At 39.6% G+C, this 24,211-nt stretch overlaps 1 protein-coding gene across 2 annotated transcripts in view; it reads right to left on the minus strand.

Annotated features, from left to right (window-relative positions):
- Positions 1-795: 795 nt before the first annotated feature.
- Positions 796-24,211, minus strand: part of RPA1 (replication protein A1) — a 59,588-nt gene continuing 36,172 nt past the window's right edge. The window contains exons 6-17 of one of the 2 annotated variants that reach the window (XM_023731163.1): positions 20,736-20,828; positions 18,401-18,533; positions 16,304-16,406; positions 14,933-15,001; positions 14,593-14,785; positions 14,296-14,435; positions 13,712-13,860; positions 11,314-11,446; positions 8,944-9,120; positions 5,287-5,394; positions 3,301-3,387; positions 796-1,791 (exon numbers count right to left, since the gene is read on the minus strand). In XM_023731163.1, the coding sequence (XP_023586931.1) occupies positions 1,687-1,791; positions 3,301-3,387; positions 5,287-5,394; positions 8,944-9,120; positions 11,314-11,446; positions 13,712-13,860; positions 14,296-14,435; positions 14,593-14,785; positions 14,933-15,001; positions 16,304-16,406; positions 18,401-18,533; positions 20,736-20,828 (1,490 nt within the window). In that variant the 3' untranslated portion in view covers positions 796-1,686. The remainder of the gene's footprint in view (positions 1,792-3,300; positions 3,388-5,286; positions 5,395-8,943; positions 9,121-11,313; positions 11,447-13,711; positions 13,861-14,295; positions 14,436-14,592; positions 14,786-14,932; positions 15,002-16,303; positions 16,407-18,400; positions 18,534-20,735; positions 20,829-24,211) is intronic. The other variant, XM_023731164.1, reaches the window with a different exon arrangement.

Below are 24,211 nucleotides of genomic sequence, written 5' to 3' on the forward strand. Positions count from 1 at the left end.
TCAGTGCTTTATAAGCAAGGTCAGGCAGGAAAGAGCTTCTGTAAAACCTGTGAGGCCTCAGCCAGAGAATCAAGTGCAACCCAATTATCATCTTCTGAGACTAGAGAAGGGTAAGGAGGAATACGTCTGAACAACTAATGGGCCTGACAAGAGGGCCCTCTCCAAGTCTGTTCACAGGAATGGGAGCCATCCTGCCTAGAGTGAGCTGGTTCCTCCCAACAGAAGACAGTAACGGGGAAACAGACAGGATCTTGTCACCCTACAATGCCACAAAGTGCCTCCATATGCTGCATTTGCACAGATTAAAAACCAGGTCCCCCAGCTGCAGGCTCACTGCAATGCTGCCCGGTTACTTGGAGAGAGGTGTGCAGCAAATGCCAAGCTGTAGGTTGCAGCAACCGGATAGATGATTAATATGATTAGGAACACACAGAGCAAGCATGCTCTTGCTGACTGAAAAGCCCAGTAGCGTAATTGCTGTTTTCTTACTAGCTCACTGTCTGTACACATTTCAAAGCCTGGTTGGTGTTAGACTGCTGTGTAAACATCAGTAAAATCCCAAAGTGCCAGATCATCAGCATTCTTGCGCACAATGGCTTTTTGTTTTTAGCGTTTTCGTTTTAAGATGCATTTCAGGGTTGCAAACATTGGGAAGAACGAGCTCCATGCCTTGGACTAATCTTCGAGTTTGTAATGAGTTAACATCTCCCCCAAGTGAACATTTATTATGAAGGCTAATTAATTGCTTTCCAGTTATAAGAACACTTTGCAATCAAAGGAAGTAGGATTCATAAGCACAGAATATACTGTTTATTAAAACAAAGCAAGGGAAACAAAGGGCTTCTCCCTTCAAAATCCTTTCTATTTAACATAGCTTTAATCAAGAAATGAAACACACAAATGCAAGAAATATATACAGGTAGAAAAACTGTCTTCACCAACCCAAAATGCAACCTTAATTGAAAACTAAAGCAATGCTTTGTAGTTGCCTGGATTTCCCTCGGGGACAGCAAGTCAATGCTTATCAGCCTTCCTCAGAAGAGGCAATTTTGATTAATATCAGACCCATCTGACTCAGCCTATTAAACCCCGAAGGAAGGATATTCTTCAGATATAAGAGATATGTCTTTGATTAATAATTCTACTGTATTGCCATACCAAGCATTAACAAGTATGTGGCACCTCTAGAAAGAGAGATCCTTTGAATTCTAGGAAGATACACTTACTGAGCTATCCAGGTTCCACGAAACCACTTCTCAGCTCTCTCCCCAAGAAGAAAGCCAAGTTGCGAAGGTGTCACCACTGGAGAAGTAAAACCCTAGTTACATAATTTATTTCACTGTCTGCAGACTTGGGGTCAATTACTTGTGACATAATTCCTGCTTAAAGATAATGAAATCTTAATAAAATTGATAAAAGCCTGGGAGTGACCGGTACTACAGTCACCTGCTGACTGACTCCTAGGTCTGACATGGTTTCAGGCCACAGCCATATAAGCGTACTTTCCTCTGCCCATGGATGGGTTCCAAGATGCACATAAAAGAGGAAACTGCTTAGTCCACCATAAAGGGGCTCTCTGCACTGGGTAGCTAGTGTGGAAATGTCACGCAGGGGGTGGGAAGAAATCAATTTCATTTCAGCTCTTTATTTTCAAACTTCGGCCCAATCAGCACTGCTCTCCTCATGTTACTGCATGGCGTTCTTCCTGATGTTCATAATCAACCTTCTGCCATACTCTCTGTAGTCCACAGGCTTCACATCCACCGCAGACGCCTTAATTCGGGACTCATCCTTTGAAAAGAGAAAAGCAGTTTGTGACTGACTGGAAAGCCCTGGCATGGAGCAATGGTGATAACCCCCTTTGCTTCAGTGGCTTCAATGATCCCAGCAGGAGGAAACACATACAGACCTGCTGGATTCAGAGTTTAGTAATTCCAATAAAGAAAAAATTATAAGTGAGTGCCAAGTCCAGAATTTCTGGGGCTGGGAGAGTGGACAGAAACCTCCCTTTGACACAGGCCCTTTTCATCCTTTCCTCTTGCTCCCAAATCTAGACTCCAAATGGGATGAACCTCAGATGGCTTATCTAGTTCAACTTACTCTATTTACAGAGGAGGAAGAGGAGCCCAGAGAGGATAAGTGACTTGCCTAAAGCCACACAGGTAGTTCTGAAAGGTTAGCTTTCTTTTCAAGAAAAGCCGAGTGTGGTGTCAAGGAAATGGCACTGAGGTGGAGAAGACCTGGTTTGGGTCCCATCTCAGCTCTGGGTGAGTCAGTCTTTCTGCATTGTACTTTCCCTGTCCATATGATGAGGCAGCTGGATGACTCTTCAAGGGCCAGGTTTTATCAATCTGACATCGTTGGCCCTTATCTCATTTAATGCTTACACAAACAAACACATCCATTAGCAGCTATTAAGGTTAAGGCCTAATAATCAAACAACAGAATGAGCAAAGCCTGTAACGAAAGAAGCAGGGGTGTTTCCAGAATGCTCCCTCCTCGCTTGTTCATTTATATCCAGCGATTGTCTCTAGAGGCAGAAAGGGGTAATGTCCAGAAAGGGTGCAAAGGCTAGCTCAGGGCTTCTCACGCTTTATCGCCCTCGGTGTATATACGGTGATACTTATAAGCTTGGTTAAGAGCAAAGCTCTGAGGTGGGACTGCCTGGGTTGGAATCTTATTTCTGCCCCTTGCTTTAGACAAGTTACTTATTCTCTGCATGTCTATGTCTTTTCACTGGTAAAATGGAGATAACAAATTCTTATACATAGGGTTCCTGTCAAGATCAAGTGAGATAATGTGTGTAAAGAGCTTACGACAGTGTCTGACAGACAGCAAGTGCTCAATAAATGCTGCTTTATTATGACTCTGCTTCACAGGCAATTTTAGGAGTTTTCAAGGTCTTAGCTACACATGGTCTTTGCTTTATATGTTGATTTTAGAACCTAAACTTTGTAGAAGATATAAGTCCACTAGACATATTATCAATTTTTGTCAGAACACAGACAAATTAAAAAAAAAAAAGTTTTAATTAAAAAGGCTATATAGCATTTTTTTTTTCTTAGATGTTTGACAGCAGACAAGATACTTCACCTCTCTAAGTCTGTTTTCTCAACTAAAAACGGGGAAATAATAGTACTTCCGTGTTGGAAGATTCACTGAGTAATGAACACAAGGTGTTTGGGACCGAGTCTGGCACATAAAAGCAACTAACTGACAGCTATCACTATTGCCATATTGTTGGCAGGTGACAAAGAACAACTTCCCACTGCTTACTACACCCCGGGTGACTTTACTTACATTGTAGGTCTCTAGTTTGACCCTGATCCTGAATGTAAAAGATCGAAAGCTGGCATTCTGAAAAGCCTCCTCAAATGCCTGTTCATTCTGGAAAAACAAATTTAAAAAATTTTAGACATGGCAACTACTGGCCCATCTGAAAATATCTATAAGACTTTTGAAGACAGTTTGAGAAAAATCTTTCCTTGAAGAAATCATCACCCCCAGTGGTTTGAAATTCATTAGGAATGACTAACCTATAGGTGTCATTTCATTATATATAACTGTTTAAGTACGATTTTATTAAAAATTAAAACATTCTAGAGAAATGCATTTCTAGGATTCAAAAGCTTGAGACGGAACAGACCTGAGGCCCAGCATCATCATCATGAACTTACAAATTGGGGGAAAAAAAATACTCAGAAAAGAGCTCAAGTTGTCATACACGTTCTTTCCCTCAGCCTCTGTATTCCCAGCTATAGGTCTGGAGAAGATAGGTGAGGTAGGCAAAGGTTATGAATGGTCTAAAAAACAGCCCCTCCCTCTTTCACCTGCCCCTCAAATACTATTTTATTTTTTGAAAAAGCCTGATATGGAGGGATTAAAGAAAGCATTTTATATAAATTTATATAAAATAAACTTATCACATTATATAAAATTGACGGTTCCTATCAGTTAAGTATTATCTTTGTAAGCCATATGGAACATGAAAAAAGCTTTGTTACATAGATCTCTTTTTTGTAAAGGTTACTTTACAAAAAAAAAGAGAAGTCCTCTGGACTTTCAGATGTGTAAATAAAACAACATGTTAAACCTTCAGAAAACTACACCAGCCGCTGTTCTTCCTCTAAGATTAGGGAAGCGTGGAGCACATACTCCAAGAACGTCATGGTTCCTGAGGGAAGAGTTTCTATATGCCCTCATTTACCAGCAGTAAAAACAGTCAAATATAATAAGCTAATAAAAAAATCCTGAAAGGCTGCCTCGAGCCTTAAAATGTGATATGAAAATAGAGGACCTGGCAAAATAGACAAAAGATATCATCATACTTTTTTTTATGATAACCAAAACTACCATCCAGTTATTTTTGTAAAAGGGCATGTTGGGACTCTTCAGAAATCTCATGGATGATTTATAAAAGAGGCGGGGAAAGAGCCCAACGGACAGAACTGAGGGCAGGAGGGAATAAGAAAAACACACCAAAACATATGCCAAATCCTTTTTCCTTAGTGGTCTTTACAGGTATTCTAGCAAATCTGCAGGAAACTGGGGATGGGGGGTGGGGGGGTGGGGGGAATTTACAGGCAGAAGTTAATTTATGTGGCTCAGAAAATATTGCTTACTCAACAGCAACAAAATAAAATAAATTCCTAAAAAAAGAAAATACTGCTTATACTGGTCTCTTTACGTATTTTATCTGAGCGACTATCTTTCCTAAGTGTAGCATACTCAGTATATTCCCTGCATTAAGCAAACCTAATACGTGAAATGCAAATTGACAAACATGAAATGGATTAAATCATTTGATAAAAAGAAAGTCACTTCGTAAGAACTGCATCTGACTAACTGAAATAGCAAGTACTTTATATGTGCATTTAAACCAGGATTTGACTCAACTTTTCAGAAAGGCTTTGTTTATTATGTTACCACGGCATACTTGTACTTGAAGTTATTTCAGAAGACGCCTTCCCGGTCTCAAGCGATTACAGGCACACCAACTGTGGTGTGCTCATAGTACCAAGAGAAATAAGTGGTTCATACTTTAAAGTGCTTTATTTTTGAAGTACTTTTATGTATATTACCTCATTAGCTCATTACTTCATTACCTCATTGTTACTGTATCCAAAATGGATAAAATTAGACAGAATCAGATGAGCTCTCAAATATCATCAGACTGAGAAACTACATACAACACACAAAAGAAATGAACCAAAAAATAAGAAAAAGCAAAAAGGGACCAGTGTTATAGCATGGGAGCTATTATAGTTATAATAAAACGTGGCCAACCTTCTCTTTTAATTCTCCAAGGTAAGCAGTGCTTTGTCCGAGGATGGCCTCTGCAGACTCCTGGAAACAAGTGACCCACTGATTCTCTAGAAAATCTGCAATATTTGCCTAAAAAACACAACTCTGTGTTATCACAGCAAAGACACAATAAAAGGAAAGCATGCTCAGGAGACTGAGATGAACTCTTTCCACTCATCAATTATTCCCAAAGAAAAACACAATACCACTAGATATACCATGTTCTTTGCAAAGGATGTGAGAGGTATCCTAGAAAAAGTTTAAAGTGTAAGTCTGGATCACAGCAGGAACACAATATGCCCTGGATGTGTGATTTCAGATCTTGGTGGGGGTACAGCCCAACTACACTCTCCTTCAGACGCAGAATACAGGCACACAGGACTTAGTTCCCCTCTAGCTGCAATGTGCTTTGGGCTTTTTGGACTAAGGTTTTGAACAACCCTCCAATGAGTCAGGGCAGGTTCTCTGAATTTTAAACTGTACATTCTTCAGTCACTAGGAGGAGCTCCATGAGATGGGGCTAAGTCACTGCTGAGCAACCCAGACAGTTTAAGAGCTTGAGTCAGAGGCCTTTATCCAGACACCAAATTTACTAGCAACTGAATGAGTAACAAAGTGTCTCCAAATTAGACCGTGGTGTACAATTAAACAGGGGAGAGTCAAGGAGCAAAGTGAATATCAAAGAACCCAGTTGCTAAAGTAAAAGACTTTGTAGAAAAAAAGAAAGCAAATGGGTTTCTTTTAGGTTATTGTTTTGATTTTACATATTCATTTTGCATGTACATGGGGCTTTTAACATCAAATGCTATGATGAAATATAAAGTGATGGGGGAAAAGTTAAAAGCACCCACAAATATAAGGTAATGACATCATTACTAGGATTCACACCTACCGTGTACCCCATGCTATCCTCCTAAGAGGAAAAGAGTGTCACACTCTACAGGGCAAGAGCAGCTGCGACACAGACGTGCTGGTGGATACATGTCATGTGAAACAAGCGCGCAGGGAATTCCACCATTTAGAAGTTTAACAGAAGCTGATGGAATAAGTTTTCAAGACCCAATTATTTTCTGCTTTGAATTTTTTGTTGATACCACGCGTTTTCACTAATGGAATGCATACTGAATCACTGAGTGTGAATTTTTGGCAGGTACTATGGATTTTTTTCTTACCTCGCCTCACCAATCCTACCCTCAGAGTCCAGAGGGACATATGTGTTCCCTAAATTTTACCCACAAATGCAGAGGGACATAAGTGTCCCAAATAATTTTTATCAGAATCCCTATTTTTCCTACCAAAAACACTGACTCAACACCACCTCATACAATGTCCTGTAAAAACAGGAATTTGCAACACATGCCCATTTTTTCCATTTCAAACTGTTACACAGGTCTCCGCCTGCATGCTGCACGTAACTGTCTATGGGACAGTATCTTCCCAATAAACCCCAGAGGCCAAAAAAGTATGTGGTCGCTATATGTACCACGGGTCACGAACGGGATAAACTGTCTAAAACAATATTCTTCATCTTAGTTCAATGAAAAGTTCATAAAAAATATGATGCTTAAATAGAACTTTCCTGCTGAACTAACAGTTTAAAGGGCATTTAGAATGCAGAATGAATAGATGGAATATTTTCTTAAAAATTTCCGATTACAAGAGTATTCGTTGCAAAGAAAAAGAAAAGGAAAGACGATGCAGAGAAATATATAGAAGACAATAAAAATCAACCAGAAATAACCACTACTGGTATTTGTCCTCTCAGTCTGTTTTCTATGTGGGTGTACATTTGCTATTTTCAATTAATATAGCCTGAGTACTTGTCATTTCATAGTCTTCATTAACAATCATTTACAAACGTCTTAATTGTGGAACTTCTGTCAAATAAAAAGCAAATTCTAATGCTTTCATGGTATTCCACTCTATGGATATTTAATAAAGGAATTAACCAATAGAATATCAAGGATATTTAAGCTGTATCTGTTTTTTTCCAAAATAAACAGTGTAATAAACAACTTTATACATATGTAACATCTCTGATTATTTCCTTAGAATAAATTCCCTTCAGGTGTTTACTGTATCAAAAATATAAACATTTTTATGGCTTCTGACTTATTACTGCCAAATTACCTTCTAGAAAAATGTGAGTGCCCATCTTCCTGTAACTTCACTACCATTTAGTATTATCACTTAAAAAAAACAAACAAAAAAAAAACCTTACACCCTTCATTTTAAAGGTTTTTAAAACGGAAAGAAACAATTCTTACAATGCCAAAAAGCCACAGCCCCCCGTGAGCACACAGTCACAAGCCTCTGAAGTCAGCTCTACTAAGGCTTGAGGAACAGATTATCCACAAGGAAAATAACTAAATACAGGCACGGCTGTGTAAGTACCATTATTGTGCTCCAAAAATGCCATTTCAAATTACTTTTCTTTGTAATGGTTAGCCAGCAAGTGCCACCAAAGTTGTTACCTGCCACACGCACGGCAGACTGGGATCAGCTGGGGTACCTAAATGCAACTTTTTGGCATGAAAAAAAGCTTTTAGAAGGAGAAAACAGACTGCTATTCAGTTGAGTGAAAGGCCCCATGCTTCCTATTTTATGAAACAATGATAAGCTCTTTAGCACTTACTGCAGGCTTCCTACCATGAAACAGGACGTTCTGTGATTTGGACGTTGTGTGAACACCGTATTATACACAGTCATGCACTGCTTAACGTTTCTGCAAAATAGGGCGTTATGTGATTGGGACATTGTGCGAACACGCCTAAATCGTGAACAATAGCATTCACAGATTTTCCACTTTGTGTTAAGAACCTTTGTGTCACTTCCAAATCGATACTTCTCCTTTGCCTCTTGCTGCTGCTATCACTAGCGCTGGTTTGGTTGTGTTTGGGAGCCATGATGCACTTCACAGTAACATTTTTCAAAAGAAAATTAAAGAGAGATAATGCTACAACCTTCAAGAGACGCACACTACATGAGATCGGATGCTGCTGCCTATGAGTCGAAGCATACACTGTTATATGGTAAACCTTTCATGCGTAAGTAGGGGAAGTTCACATTAAAATAACGATAGAAAGTACAGTACAATACATCCATAAGCCACTAACACAGGCGTTTATTATGATTATCAAGACACGTGTATTATAGCTTATATATGTGCTGTACCATTGGATGGAGCCCTGGTGGTGCAGAAGTTAAGAGCTCAGCTGCTAACCAAAAGGTCAGCAGTCTGAATCCACCAGATGCTCCTTGGAAACCCTATAGGGCAGTTCTACTCTGTCCCATAGGGTCACTACAAGTCAGAATTGACTCGATGGCAAAGAGTTTGGGTTTTTTTGTACCATTATACACCTGGCAGTGCAATCGCTTTGTATACAAGAGACATGAGAGACACGTGTTTCATGTGGGAAGCTGTTATGTTTGATACATCCCGTTCTCCGATCGGGATTTCTGAACTCTATATATTATAATCTTATGGGACCACGGATATATATGCAGTCGATGTTCCCCAAACAGATGTTATGTGGCGCATGACTGTATCTTGTTTTTGCTGCTGTACCCAGGGTGCCTGGCACATGGCAGGGACTTGAAAAACAATCCCAGTGACTCTCATTTACCCATTCTACTTACTGACAGGATCATGCGGTACTTGAAATTGGGAAATTCTCTGTCACACTTCTCACAGCGGTATAATCCATTCTGTTGATCAATCACTTTCTTATTGCAGTCCTGAGTTGGGCAGGCCTGGTACATGCAGTTCTCCTTGCGAAGATACACCACTGTCGCCACACAGCTGAAATAGTCCGCCTTCAGGAGGGAAGAGTGACGTGAGACCCAGAGCATCAAACCTCTATTTAGGACTGAACTTAGTGGCAGCTCAAAGCTGGCCCTTACACATAAGTTGAAGTGCTTCTATATTTTAATTCTCAAAATCACAAATCGGTAGTTCACTCTGTAGTTTCAGAAATAACTACAAAACCCATCAAGGTAAAATCAACCAAGTTCTAAAACATATAATTCCTTAGCTATAGAAGAGTAGAAGAGTTCACTCTAAATTAGTTTAAAATGGAAATCTTTTCTCTTCTTTGCTTGTTCCTCTAACCCATCCAAGGTAACAGATCTATGCAATACATAGTGTGCAGACCACAAAACTCTAGCAAAGCTACAATCAACCATTCCTTCCACAAATTTTGAAAACGACGGCAGTGAATTCTTGGGCTTGAGATTCGCTTTTATCTTTGTTCAGGGCGGGGTCAACAAACCTTTTCTGTAAAAAGCTAGAGAATAAAGACTTTAGCTTTACGGGCTACATGGTCATACTGTCTCTGCTGCAGCTACTCAGCTCTGCTGCTGTGGTACAAGAGCAGCCTTAGGCAACATGTAAATGAATGTGTTTGGCTGTGTTCCAATAAAACTGTTTACAAAAACAGGCGGCAGGGGGAAAAGGGAAAGTTAGTGCTTAAGGGGAACTGAGTTCTTGTTACGGCTAAGGAAAAACTTGGCAAACCAACGGTGGTGATCGTTGCATAACACAGTGACCGTGTAATTAAGGTCACTGAATCGTACATTTAAAAATAGTTGACACGGCAAAGTTTTTGTTTTGTATGTTTTACCATAATAAACAACAAAACAAAAAAATAAGTGGCAGGCCAGATTTGGCCCCTGGGTTGGTTTGCCAATCCCTGGTCTAGGAGGTCAAATTCAGCAGAAGGCAAAAATAATTGTAGCTAACATCTGTGCTTTCGAAATTAAGAAATCACTGACGGGTAAATCTAGCAAGGATTATGTCATGTGCTTAGGTTTTTGTTGTATTTGTTTTGTTTTTTAACCCCCATAGAGAGGAATGGAAATGAGTAATTCTTTTGGGTACATTTAGTACTGCCAGGAAGCAGTTCCCTCTGGGTGTACCCTGAATTCAGAGCCAGGTCAGCAACCTCTAGGGCTGTCTCAGGCCAAAGAGGCAAAATCATAACGTGGACGTTTAAAGAGCTTGGGCTAGTCCCAGTTTAGAAGGCTCTAGAGAAAATAAGACTCCTAAGAGACTGTCTAAACCATCTTTCTGTATTTCCAGGTTAGGTCCAGACTCAAAGTGTAACTTGAAAGTCTGGATGCAGATAGGTATTCCCTATGCTTGATTTATTATACACAGTCTACCCATAGATCTAAGAAAGAAACGGGGGCAAGAGAACTACAAGAGTGGTTGTTTCTATGATAGGACAACACAGATCTGTCCAACGTTTGATTCTCAAGATGTTATATATAATAGTGTTGGAAGCTGCTGCTGATGACAATGATGGATAAGGAAACACAGTGAAGTGTGACAGTAAGGAATAAAAATTATATTGTATATCACAAAAAGAAAAAAAACAGAGGTTGCTGTTATTTGGGAAGACAAAGGAGATACAAATGATTTAAATACTGAACTACTAACAGAATACGTTTCAGTCCAGACGGGAGGAGGGTAACATCAAAGGGCAGCTGCAGCTGGAGTCAAATACTACAGTCAACCCGTCAGAGGATCCTGGCAACTCTCAGCACATGAGAGGTTCATGTTCTACAGCCAGTTAAAGGACATGTGAACTACCAATGCCTGACACTGAACCTGGTGCTTAATACTTGTGAGCTGTAACCTGAAAAAACATCTTCTTGACATGTGGGCACTTCAGTTTGCAAGAACAATCACAAAAAAAGGCAAGTCATATTATCATTAACAGCTTTGTTATTATTGTCTCTAAGAATTCAACAACCCTATACAGTCAGGGTTCTTAACGTCTTCTGCCCCAACACACGTGAGGGATACAACATACTCCTATCGGTAAGTGCAGCCTCGTGGCTCTGGCAGTGATTCTCAACCACCACGCCATGCTCCGGTCAGAGCCCCAGATACAAACCATAGCTCTGAACTCATGTCTGACCGTTGGTCTCAGAAATCAGATTTTAAAACTCATCCTCTTGCATACTACATGTGCTTTTATGAAGCAAGTTAGGAAGGCAGGCTACCTTGTCACCCTGACCCAGGTTCTCTGATTTGACCTCATACAAAGTTTTCCAGTTGGTGTTACTCCCTCCTATTCCTCCACTCTTTAGGTCAGAGATGGAAACACCATCTAAGGCTTGTCCTTCTGAGTCAAACCTGAAACACAAACAAAGAATAGGGACAGGTACTTGATACCCTTCTCTAATGTGCTACTAGTTCCTATGTGCCCCATACAGGCTCCCCACCCTCCCTCCCCCACTTTTTATAGGTCACAGTCATTCGGGCTGAAGTTAGTGTCTTCCTAATTATATCTCGAGTCTACTGAAGCAAATGAATGACGCTTTTTATCTCAATTGTTTTGATGCCCCCCAGTGGCCAAGACAGACAGTGCCAAAGCACCACAGAACCTTTTCTTAAATTAGCCTTGCACAGCAACACTGGCCGGAGGGCCCAAGGCCTAAAAGCAGTAACTGGGAACATCAACAACAAAACAGCAATAATGCAGAGCTCCGGTATATCCTTTGGGTTATTGATGCTCATTCTCGGTCAGCAGCAGCATTTTTATCATCACTGAAATGTATCCGTACAGAAAGGAAAGTTATCAATTGTAATAGGTTAGCAAAAATGTTTCCATGGTGAAAGATCTTTTAAGCCTGATATGGACTCCAAAAGATTACATAACCCAAAGTAATTTACTAGAAGGCATGATCTATTTTCTTGTTGTGGATTTACCTTCTTAGAGAGGTTTTACTTATGCCGATATTAAAGTTAAATTTCTATTAAATTATTGTCAAAATTGATTGCATTTCTTGACCACTTAACAAGTGACATGAAGGAACGGGGCGGGGGGGGGGGGCGCAGGGAGAAGGTGGCTCAGAAACAAATTTGTGGCAGGGAGGAGGTAGCCTGAGATTAAAAATATGCCAAATGTCATCCCAAAGGTGGATAACTGAAAGCTAACCATATCCAGAACAGCCTCCTTAGAAAGAGACCATCTGGCAGAATGGATGCTGCCCTGTGCTGCAGACAATTGCCTTCTCATTCTTTCAGGTAAGCGGCGAAATCTGTCACAAAGGCACAGCACGCTCCATAAATCTGTTTCTCCACTACTAGCTACACAAGTTTACGGTTTCAAAAACTCCAAGGAGACATTTGCGACCAAAGACAGCTCATCAGGAGTCAACAGAGCAAGGAGAGAGGCAGCCCTTCTTACAATAAAAACTCCACATCGTTATAGCCCAGATCTAAACATCTCAAATCCTTGCCTAGGTGGAGTATGTGCACCGAACTTCTCTTTGATCAATGCCAAGTTATTTTATTCTAGGGACAAGAATGTCTTTTGAAGGTGACGGGGATCATGGTTATTGACAAGTGAAATATGAAGACCTTAATGTGGGCATCAATTAACCTGGGGTCAAGCTCCAGAGCCTGGAAGAAAATCAAGCAATAAGGACAAACCAAAGCCATGGTCATTTCTGGTCAGACTATTAACGGTCCCAGCTTTGTAAGGCAATACCAGCTATAGAGATAGTTAAATACATATCTGTGGACCACACTCATGAGGCTGGCTTACGTGACATGAACTCCAGTAAATGTTCCCTGAAACCATTAAAACTCTATTGCTACTGGTTCACATTAGACTCGAAACAAAAGTGGGGAGTATGTAATATGAGCGAATTCCTTAGTCACTTAAACCCTAAGACATGGTTTGAAACTGACTCATTTCCCCTTGTGATTATAGCTATACAAATTATTCAAGCTCAAGCTAGTTAAAGTGTTTTTTGTGACCACATCAATTCTTGCATACTGTGTTTCAGTTTGAAATGCTGTTTTAAGGCAGAGTTTTAATGCCCTAAAAAGCTAGATATATTAAGGAGATTTTAACAGGCTGTCCTCATCCCTTGAGTGCTTTGGGAATAACAATATAATGCCAACAAAAGCCCATTGTTCCCACCAGACTTTATCAAAGAGCCCAATGAATACACACTAGAAGATGTGATGGCAACCAATGACTCGACAGAGTAAGAAACCACTTTCTCCTCTCACACCACAGAAGCCCACAGCCGTTAAGTGAGGAGAGAAAGATGCTCTCAGCTCAGAGCCCCGCAGATTAGAGCTGCTATACAGTCTGGCCGCACCCTGCTTTGGCAGGATCCAGGTCAACACGCATCACTTCCATTCTAATTGCCTCCTCCGACTCTTTAGGTTTCTCAAGGGATTACAGGTTTGTTGTTTTAAGGGATCTAAAGCCATCCTCTCAGAAGGTATAATGCCCCCCAAGAAATGCAAAAACTGTTCCATTCAGTAACGAAGCCCTCTGCTCAGCAGAGAGCTCAAATACTGATCGTAAGAACCAAAAGAACCAGCTTGTCTCAAAGCCCAGGCTCAAATAACCCCTTTGTTTAGCCCCATAAAACCTACCATCCACGAAGCTTATAGGCCTCTGGGATATCAGGATTCACAATGATGGTGCTTGAAGACAGTACAGAAAGGCTCCGTCCACCAAAATCAGAAACTCTGGCTCCTTTGATAGCCATCACTGGCTGTCTAGTACCATCAAATTTATCAGCCTGCATAAGAACAAAAACACCGAACACACACAAACAAGTGTCACTGGTAGGCATAGCTGAGGAAGAACACAAGGAACATTTTTATAGGAAACAAGGAAAATGTCAACAGTAGAGTGAATGCAATAAATGGTAACATGGAATCTATACAAGGTAGACCTCACACACAAGAATCTGCTCAGAGATAAATAAAAAAACTCATCTATCACTATTTTCCTAGAGTTAAAGAGAATTTCACTATGTAAAGCTTTAAATCATAGGAAATCTCACAGAAGTGAATCAAATCAAGAATTTCAAATATACCCCAGACAGCCCAGCCCTTCACCCTTAGTGGTCAAAGCCCCACAACTCACAGGATGAGACAACCCACCTGAGGAGCTCGTTATGTCTCTGCCTTTCTGTACATGCACTGACTGCTCAATGCAAGCAAGTACTTACATCTTCTCCCCACAGAGTAGCAGACACCACCTTCCCTGACATGTCCATCAAATAGATATTTCTCTTAGAAACTTCTCTGTTGTTAGACTTCACTATAATTTTTGTGGCATCTTCATAGCTCTTGCAGATCCCAATTATGTCTAAAACATAGGCACAACGTTTTAGCAAGAGATGGTCAAGGCTTCCGTTATCATATGACAAAGGCTGAATGGCAAGCACTTAAGTGTTACACCTTCCCGATATACTGCAAATAAAACTAATAATCACCACTCTCTTTGTTCCCATATGTGGACTTACCTACAAGTGAGTCTTTGGACTTGTTCTCTAGGTCATCAATCCCTGTGAAATCAAACTGAACTGTAGGTAAATGATGACCATCTTCACAGGGTATCACAGAAGTCTCATTATTGAAGGTCATCTCATAGTCATTTTTAACAGCTGTGAATTGTTTGTTAGCAATCTTCAGGGTGCCTTTCGAGAAATAATAGACCTGCAAGAGAGGCCAAGCCATGGAACATCTGTCCAGTCAGACATAAAAACCTTCACCACCACACAACTCTCACTGGACAAGAGTCCCCTCATCCTCATGCCACCATTCAACTGACGGTTTCAGTTCCAAAAATCAGCACCATCGTACCTTGTTCACCTCAATAAGGGGAAAGAACTTGTCCACTTGCTCGTTGAAAGCAGTAGCTCGGATTTCACCCTGCAGAAACATGTGAGGGCAGGTTAGAATTGTGTTCACCACCAAGTTTTACCAGTGAAGAATTGGACACTTTACTATCAAAATCGCATCTTCAGAGCAGTGGCACAACCATAAATGGGATCTATGAGAGGCCTACACACACGCCAGAAGCCCACATTTTATAGTCTTCAATCATTCAAGCTATTAGCCCTAATGAAAAAGTAGAGATCCAACTAGCTAATCCCGTAATCATGCTTTATCAACCTCAGTTAGAAACTTCAAAAAAAAAAAAATCCAGCAGTGAGCTTAATATTGACAACAAAAACAAAAACTTTTGACTACTGAGTGGCATGACTGAAGCTCCCAGGGAAGCAGGCCAGACATGCTGATCTACCAGTCCCTGCGTGAGAAGTGAGGAATTACCTCACATTCAGGGGTCATTGCCAAAAATGTTATAACCAGTCATGTTTTCAAGTCGCTTGCGGTTTGATTTTCACTTTACTTTTCTGTCAGTCAAAATGCTACGGATGGATAAGAAACTTAAATAAACAGCTAAAATTTTACCCAACTGATGCACATCAGACCAAGGATATGGTAAAAAAATAGGTTCTGATATTGCTTCTGCCATCACACAGCTGGTACAGTTGGGGTGTTATTTCATCTTCAAAAAAAAAGGAAAGAAAGAAATTGTCTCTTATCTGCCCTCTTAAAACAAAGCCCTCTTGGGGTTTGAAAAACTAGGAAATATGCAGCACTTTGAAAAGGAGGCTTGAAGTATATTTTAGGACTTATAAATGAAACTAATGGACAGATACACAGCTATCAAGACTCCACAGCTTGGAAATGTTTTGGTCCCATGATCATTGTTTGTGTTTAAATAAAGCATATAAAGAGTCTGCACAGTCAGAATCCATTTCCCACAAAGCCATTCATTTAGCCAGGTGGCTGCTGCCTGCCTTCTGCTGTGGCCCAGAGCTCCACTCCGCTCATAAGCAGGTCTCATAGTCTAGGGCCTCAACCAAGCCTGCCAGCCAAGTCAGACATAGTGTCTCTAGTTCCTTCTGCCCATGTGCTACTTACAAATTTAGAAAACTAATTTCTACTTCAATAAATGCTTTTATTTAAGGTCAAGGATTTTACTTATGACCGTTAACCCTCTGCTCCCAGACAGCATCAAAAGACTATACCAGAGGGAAGAACGATGATGACAATCAGGTTTCTCTTTGACCTACTATTATTTTGCACCTGATAGGGCTGCACAGAGATGAATCCTCTGTTTTTCAGAGTCCAGCACTCCTCTTTCCCCACTGGACAAATACTCACACTTTCATCAACCAGTTCTATAGAGAAAAGCTTTCCTTCCCCTCGAGAATTGCTCCAGGTACGGATCTGACTTTTGTTGGTAACACGAGCACAAATCGTCCACCTAAAAACCAAACGGTGTATTATGTTTGAAATCTTACTTGGGAAAGATCTGAAAGGTTTCCCTCATCTTCCTGTGGCCTTTCTTATCTTATGCATATTCCATTTTTCAATGTTAGCTGTATTTTAATCCAGCTAATTGAAACCCCAACATGACACACAGGTTTGACAGTTTATAGAATTAGCAAATAGTAAAACATACAAGGTGATTTAACACTAACTCATTCTCCTGTCAAGTAAGTGAATTTATAAACTCCCTTTTCCAACAAGCATCACCAAGGCAGCAATATCCCTTGATGAAAAGTTCTAAGCTAGAAAACGCAGTAATACCAGCAATTATATTTTGCCACTATTTTCAATTTTAAGAAGTGATATAACTGGTGTCAAACTTGTGTCTTATTTCTAATACACACTGAATATAAATACAAGGTCATGGAACGTGGTGTTGGTGAGTCACCAAAGGAAAATACTCAAAAGCAGCAGGAACTAGAGGCTACTGAAAAAGGGGGCACAAGATCCGAGATCTAGTCCTGGATCCTGAATGCAGGTGCCAGGTAATTTAGTTACCTTATTTATAATTTCACTGGGGGGAAAAAAGCTTCCCTACCTTAAAAAGTACTGAAGAACACATAAAAACACATCTGAAAAGATTTTGGAAAAAAAAAAAACACTAATTGTTAACTGCTCAAATTAATTTGTAATGGAAAAAGTCATAAAAGAAATACACGCTCAGGACATATTAATGTAGCTAATACAAACAGTACAGATTCTTCTAGCCAACTAACTCACAGTAACAATCTTCAGACCAAGTCGCCTATTTATATGAGATGAAACACCTTCTAAATTAGCACAAATACTTATTTTTAAATCTCACAAGACTGTCAACTGATTCTTCAAGCATTAAATATCTTTAATTTCAAATTCTTTAAAAATGAATAAAAACAACAGCAGCCAAAAATAGGTGGAGGAGGGAAGGTTGCACTTGTAGATACTACTTAGGTACAGCTAAATACTTCATGGGATTCGATTTCTCGGTTTGTAGGTTTAGGGTCATGGCTTCATGCCATCCACTCAACTGACCTAACGTTTTTAGAGTTTCTGTTCTACCTCCTAATTTGGTGAGTAGCACCTGGTGTCTTAACAGCTTGCCAGTGGCCACCTAAGGTACAACTGGTCTCTAATTGCCTGGAACAGTAGAAAAAAAGGAGATTCAGGAATTGGACAAAGAAATGGACTGCAGGTCTAATTTCCTACATACTAACTACTACTTCCTTTACTATGAGACCAGAAAAAATTGTTGGTGCCCGGCTACCATTACTGAATGTTTTGATCAAGGACCCAATGGATGGATTCTGACCAAAAGGAAGAAAATATGGAACAGAACAGCAAATTCTTATGGAAATCCATTAAGACTGGGGGAACCCCTAAGTTTATTGTCCTGAAATAATCTTTAAACTCTGAACTGAAACTATCCCAGGAAGTCATCTATAAACAAAACAACAGTTTAGCTCAATTAATAAACAATGTCAGCCCTGAACATTGTGATCTGTTAAAGAATTGTCTAAATGTGATTAAATTGGTTAACAGTAACTCTAAAGCACAGGTAAGAACTTTAAGAGGCATAAAAAGTTAAAAGTTAATGGTGGCAAGACAATATGGGTAGAGACAGTGAAAATGGTTACACAATGTGAAGAATGTCACCAATGGCACTGAACTGCACATGGAGAAATTGCTGAATGAGTGTACGTTTTATTGTGTATCTTTTCACCAAAAAAACAAATAAAATGAAACTTTCTTTTTGCTATTCTGCCATTCCTTTTGATAAGAGAGTTAAAGGTTGCCAAAATTTGTACCCTTTTCCTTCTCAGAAAAAAAGAGACCCACCTTATGTGGTGGTGACACTGACATTCATGCATAAAAAACTCAAAAGCCCACCCATAACAACTTTTTATACAATCTGTAAGTACACTGTGAACTTATTCTAATGACACAACTCACTTGGACTGGTAAGGGGTGAGGCTGGCAATGGGTACCACTTTGGACTGTGTTCCCCCAGCAGTGTTCACCAGGCTGGTGCCTCCAGCTTTTCCAAATGTCTTTGGGGCACCAAAAGCCTTAGATACAGTGGAACCTTTAAAATAAATGGAAAGGACAATCCATTATTCTACATAGCTTTTATAATAACTTCTGCAGAAACTCTTGATTACTGAGGTGCCACTGATGAAACTGTATAAAATGAGAGGCAAAGTTTTTCTTTTTTACTATCCAAGGGATATGAGGGTCATGTAGATTGAAGCAGGAGCCTAGAAAAACAATCCAGAATCAATGCTGGGCACACAGAGGTCCACTATTACCTTTCCTGACTTAAGCCCCGAGGTCAGGATAATGGTAGTGATTCAGACACTGCACTTTCTGAAGTCCATTCTCTTAAACTTTTCACTTAATCAATGGGCAAGATAATGGATCAGAGAAAGAAAACCAACCTTCTTGACTGTAAAACTGATGGCAAGTCATTAGGTGCATAATAAAAAAAGCCAAAGGGAAGGCTAGGATATAACGGAACATACTTGGATAGAGGTGAAGGACATTTGAGGTGAAGGACACCTATCACAAATCATTTCAAAACATCCCAGAAAGACCTCAGTACTCAACTGGCCTACAGGACTAAAAAACGTAGAATGAAGTCTATGGGATTGGGGTTAATAGGGAACAAAGGGCAAAAACCAGTTTTTGGTTCAAAACATGTACGTAGGTGGCCACTGTGACCCCTTCTGCCTGTTTCATCTGAGCCTAAGCAGCTACCCTTCACTTGGAAAGAACAGGGAATTAGAGCCTATTAGCAGATAAATTTCTTTATACACGCATTATTTCTGTAAAGCTTCAATCTCCAAATTAAGAAAATATAATTTAGTTCAATGATTTCATACCTTTTATATAAACATTATTTCTTCAGAATTTAGTTAAAGATGTAAATCTACCATTTATTCAGCATTTACTTACTGAGTTTCCACAGCATGTAGAACACTACTGTAGGTATTCGCAGCACTTTGTAAAAAATATACACACTGTCTCAGATCCTAACATTCTGTACTCTAACTGGGGAGTCAAGAGAGACCAACACACACACAACAGCAGTGATTACCTCAAGAGTATGCACTGAAGCTCATGTACTTTGTAGAATATATATGTGTAGTGTATATACATACATGCAATATACAATTACACAAACACATACACACATCTATTCATCCCATTTCTCATGCCAGGCAGCTTCTCGTCAATACACACCCAGTCCTTTTTCTTTCACCACCCAGTTGATGTGTGTTTAGGAAACATTAACTAATTTTTTAAAAAATGAATTTCAATCTAAGTCAAAGATAGACAATCGTAAAAGTAAATCTGTGGAGGGAGAGGAAAGAATAACACACTATTTGTATTGCAGCTTTAAGGAAGTGACTTTTGGATTATTTACCATTTATCTTAGATAATCCATCCCCCCCTCAACAGCACATAATTGGAGATCTGTGTATAAACTAGCTAACTAGCTAAATCTACTGACTAACAGGGAAAAAGTCATACGTCCTAAAGGTTTCACAGAACATTAGTGATGTCTTTATCTTGCTTTTCTTAGAATCTTAGCATTGAAAAATAGAAACCAATACTTGAGAGTAAAAGAGGAAATGCATGCGAAGCTGCAGCAGAAAAAAGGACCTCTAGAAATAAACCCAAGCAATTCTACCATCATAACTTTCATCGGTGACTTCTCACATCAAGAGATTCCTAAAGCAAAGGCCAGAGAGTGAACACAATGATTCCATCAGAGCTTCGCAGGACCTGCTGCACAGAAGTTAAAAGAAGAAACTATCTCTCATCCATGAACTGAGAAGCAGAGCCTATGACCAATAGAAATGATACCGCCTTCACAAATGATAAATATCCAAGAGAACCCAAACAGGAAACTTAAAGAGAGACAAGACAAATTTAGTAAGCAGATCCTAGATAGTTAAAAGGCAAGAATTTAAAAGGTATGCAAATTCAGATAGTCAGAGGGCGTAAAACCTAAAGAAGTGAGAAACTGTTAAGATAAACTATTAACAGAGAAGAGTATACCATTCCCATAAAAAAGGCATATTGTTAAATATCTTTAAAAGACTATGTTTAATTGTTTTTTCAATCACATACTTTAAATAAAAACCTGAATTATTCTTTGCAAGAAGCAATTCTGTCATGAATGGTATTTTGAAAACTCCCTTTAGTCCCAGATTAAATTTCGAAACATTATTCAAAAGCCTGACACACAGAATGAACACATGTCCTCACATGGCAATCTTACCCATTCCTGAACTCCCATTCTGTTGCTGGGGTTTGCTGGTTGGTGGACTGGCTGCTGAGGCTGGAGTAGGGACTACCTGCTGCTGCCCGTGGCCTGAAGATCAAAAGGGAAAAGCCATTTTAGTGCAAATCATTTAGGGTGAAGGATGTAAACTTAGAAGAAATATTCTGAGAAAGTGTAAAATTTTGATTTTGTCAAAGACTCTCAGAGGTCCGAATTCATGCTGAGGCTCTCAACTGCATGCAGTGAATTTGCTGGGAGTTCACTTTTTGTTTTCATTACTTTTACCTTTCACCTGCTTATAATTGATAGCTTTCAGTTTTAATGAGGTTCTCCTCTAAAGCCTTGCCCATTTATTCTGCATGAACCTGCAGTAAAGTCACTGGGCTGAATCTACGACATTACCACTATTTCCATAGCAACAAATCGATGTCATCAACAGAGCTGTGTGTTCACGGCAGGATCTATCAGAAGAAAAAGCTGGCTGGTAAGAAAAACCTAAAAGCAGTTCAATTGTCTCTGAAGTGCTCCTGCTTCAAAGGAAAAGGCGATATTCAGAAAGGATTCTACCCTTTTCCTCCCAAACAAAGCCTCCTTATTTTGTAACTGACAGTTGGTAGAAAATAAGAGTTGAAAGAGTCTTAGGTACCGTGAAGTGCTAGTGAACTGTCACAGCAGAGACGAGAATGGAGTTCAGAAATAGGTGTGTCAAGGAAACAGGAAGATTAAAAGGAAAGGAGGGGAAACGAACATGTCTTCAAGCAGAAAAGAAGAAACACCATACCCTAGGAGTATTTATTTGCCTTTCACCCTTTAAACCAATATTTATGAAGTTGAAGAGTGTTAAATCTGTAAAATACACCTAATTTTTAAAATGACAGATTTATGGATTTTGCTTTTGCTTCTGCAGTTAGCACTAAGGGTGGAAATCAACCTTATCTGGGCTGCTCACCATGAATGTTTACAATAACTCTGGGTGGTGCAAACAACACGCTCGGCTGCTAACTGAAAGGTTGGTGGCCTGAGTCCACCCAGAGGAGCCTCAGAGGAAAGACCTGGTAATCTACTTTCGAAAAATCAGCCACTGAAAACCCTATGGCCCACAGTTCTATTCTGACACACACCGGGTCACCATGAGCCAGAGTCGACCAAACAGCGACTGGAGAGGGACACAGAGAGAGAGAGATTTACACCACAGGCGAACACGAATTCCCAGTGAATTAAAACAGTAATGTAAAAAAGTCACAATAAGAAGAGTAGAAAAGGAGAGTGCTTGCAGCACACAAGCGCAGCTCAAAAAAACTTCCTAGGGTGCCATAAGAACTGAAACGGTGAGCACTGCTGGAAAAGTTCCACCTGCCACCCTGTCTCCGCTTTCTCCAATTGCTGAGTTTAAGTTCCTGCTGGGTTTTCCAAGGTCCTAACTCAAATGGGCATATTACACACCAATTTAATTTACTCCGGCCAATATTACTCTTAAGTGGCACAACTAAATGAGAGTTAACTATGCCAGTAGAGTAAAATAAATCTAGCACAAAATTAAAAAAGTTAAATAGAACTGTTTATTATTTAGTTTTTCCTATGGAGAGAAAAATCAAAAGACCTTATTTACATAGAAAATAGAGCCTAGATTATTGACAATGAAAGTTTTGCTTTCTTTTTAGCTTTTCCATTATCTCTGAATTTACGAAGTGTCATAGGAAATTGCATGAGAGAACTGCTCTTCTTTGACAACATGTCGTGAAGGAACATTTTGAAATTCTACAGTGAATCTTTTTTAAATCAGTAGGGAAAAGATGAGTTACTCAGTAAATAGTATTGAGGCTAAGTGGCTGGAAAGAAAACTAGCTCTACCTGCTTCATCAAATATATTAATAAGAATCAAAGATTTAAACATTCCAAAATGAAATAATAAAAATACTCAAACCCTACTATACTTCACCCCAGTTCCTCCCTCTCTACATAATATAATGATGCATGCAGTCTTGTAACCAATGGAGTCTTAGATTTAATGAAGTACAGTTTATTTAACAAATCTCCAACTATATCCTATAATACCAGTTGCCGCTGAATCAATTTTTACTGATGGTGATTCCATGTGTGTCAGAGTAGAACTGGGCTCCACAGCATTTTCAATGGCTGGTTTTTTGGGAAGTAGATCACCAGGTCTTTCTTCTGAGGCACCTCTGGGTAGACTTCAGCCACTATTTGGTTAGCAGCCAAGCATGTTAACCATTTGCAAGAAACATTAATAATAACCAACTATTTTTTTTGCATGGTTACTATGTACCAGGTGCAAGGCTAAGTGCATATTCCATTTAATCTTCAGTCCTATGATGTATACGCTATTCTCACTTAACATACGAGAAAACTGAGACAGAGAAGTCAAGTAACTTGCCCAATGTCACACAGCTAGGAAGTTTTGAACCCAGTTTTGGCTAGATCCATCCACTTCACCACCATCTACTTAATTTTTAATTAAAATTTAACTCTAGCAGCCAAAACTACAATTATATAAAACATAATAACCATAATATATGGTAATTAGGAAAAGCTACTAATCCACTTACTAGAGCAATCCCTATTTGGACCACATTTGCAAATATGGCAGAAGATAAGGGACAGCCCTGAACTAAATGGATGTCATGAGCCCTGACGCATTCAAAAGAGCAACAACTGTCCTTTAATTTCATGCACTGCAACACAGCAGCTAACCAGGAAGCCTGAAAGAAAGTCATCTGTAGCTAAATAAAAACCTTTCTGAAAATTAAAATTCTACCCCACAGCAATAATGCAGAGAGACTCAACTTCTGATAATCTTCTGTTCCGTGCCACCTGCAAATCAAATCATTCCAACAAGATGGATCAAGGTCATAATTCCCAGAATTTTTTTTTTTTTTCAATTGTACTTTCAGGTGAAGGCTTACAGAACAAATAGTTTCTCATGAAACAGTAGTACACATATTGTTTTATGACATTGGTTAAACCCCACAACATGTCAACCCTCTAACTTCTCAACCCTTTTTTTTTGGTGAAAATACACATAGCCAAAGACACACCATTTCAAAAATTTCTACATGCACAGTTCAGGGACAGTGACTACGCTCTTCCAATTGTGCTGTTATTCTCACTTAAGATGAAAGCTTACAGAACAAAATAGTTTCTCATTTAGTCCCAGACTCTTCTGCTCCAGCTTCACAGCACTGGCTCCAACCCAGGAAGGAAACAGGGTATTTAAAAACAGACTCTAGCTCCCCAAGTGACTCACACTCACACCTATCATTTTTATTATCACTCTAATGGTAAGCCACCAGCAGAGAAAAATGAGCTAACAGACAGTGGAGTATGCACAGTAACACAAATCCAACCTCTACCAGTAAGTACTTTCCTAACAACTATAAAAAATATACAAGAGATTCAATCCAATAATTACAATTTCCTATTGGCACTGTCATAGTTATCTGGTGCTGCTATAA

Source organism: Trichechus manatus, unplaced genomic scaffold (assembly GCF_000243295.1).
Source record: "Trichechus manatus latirostris isolate Lorelei unplaced genomic scaffold, TriManLat1.0 scaffold00040, whole genome shotgun sequence".
Classification (NCBI taxonomy): domain Eukaryota; kingdom Metazoa; phylum Chordata; class Mammalia; order Sirenia; family Trichechidae; genus Trichechus; species Trichechus manatus.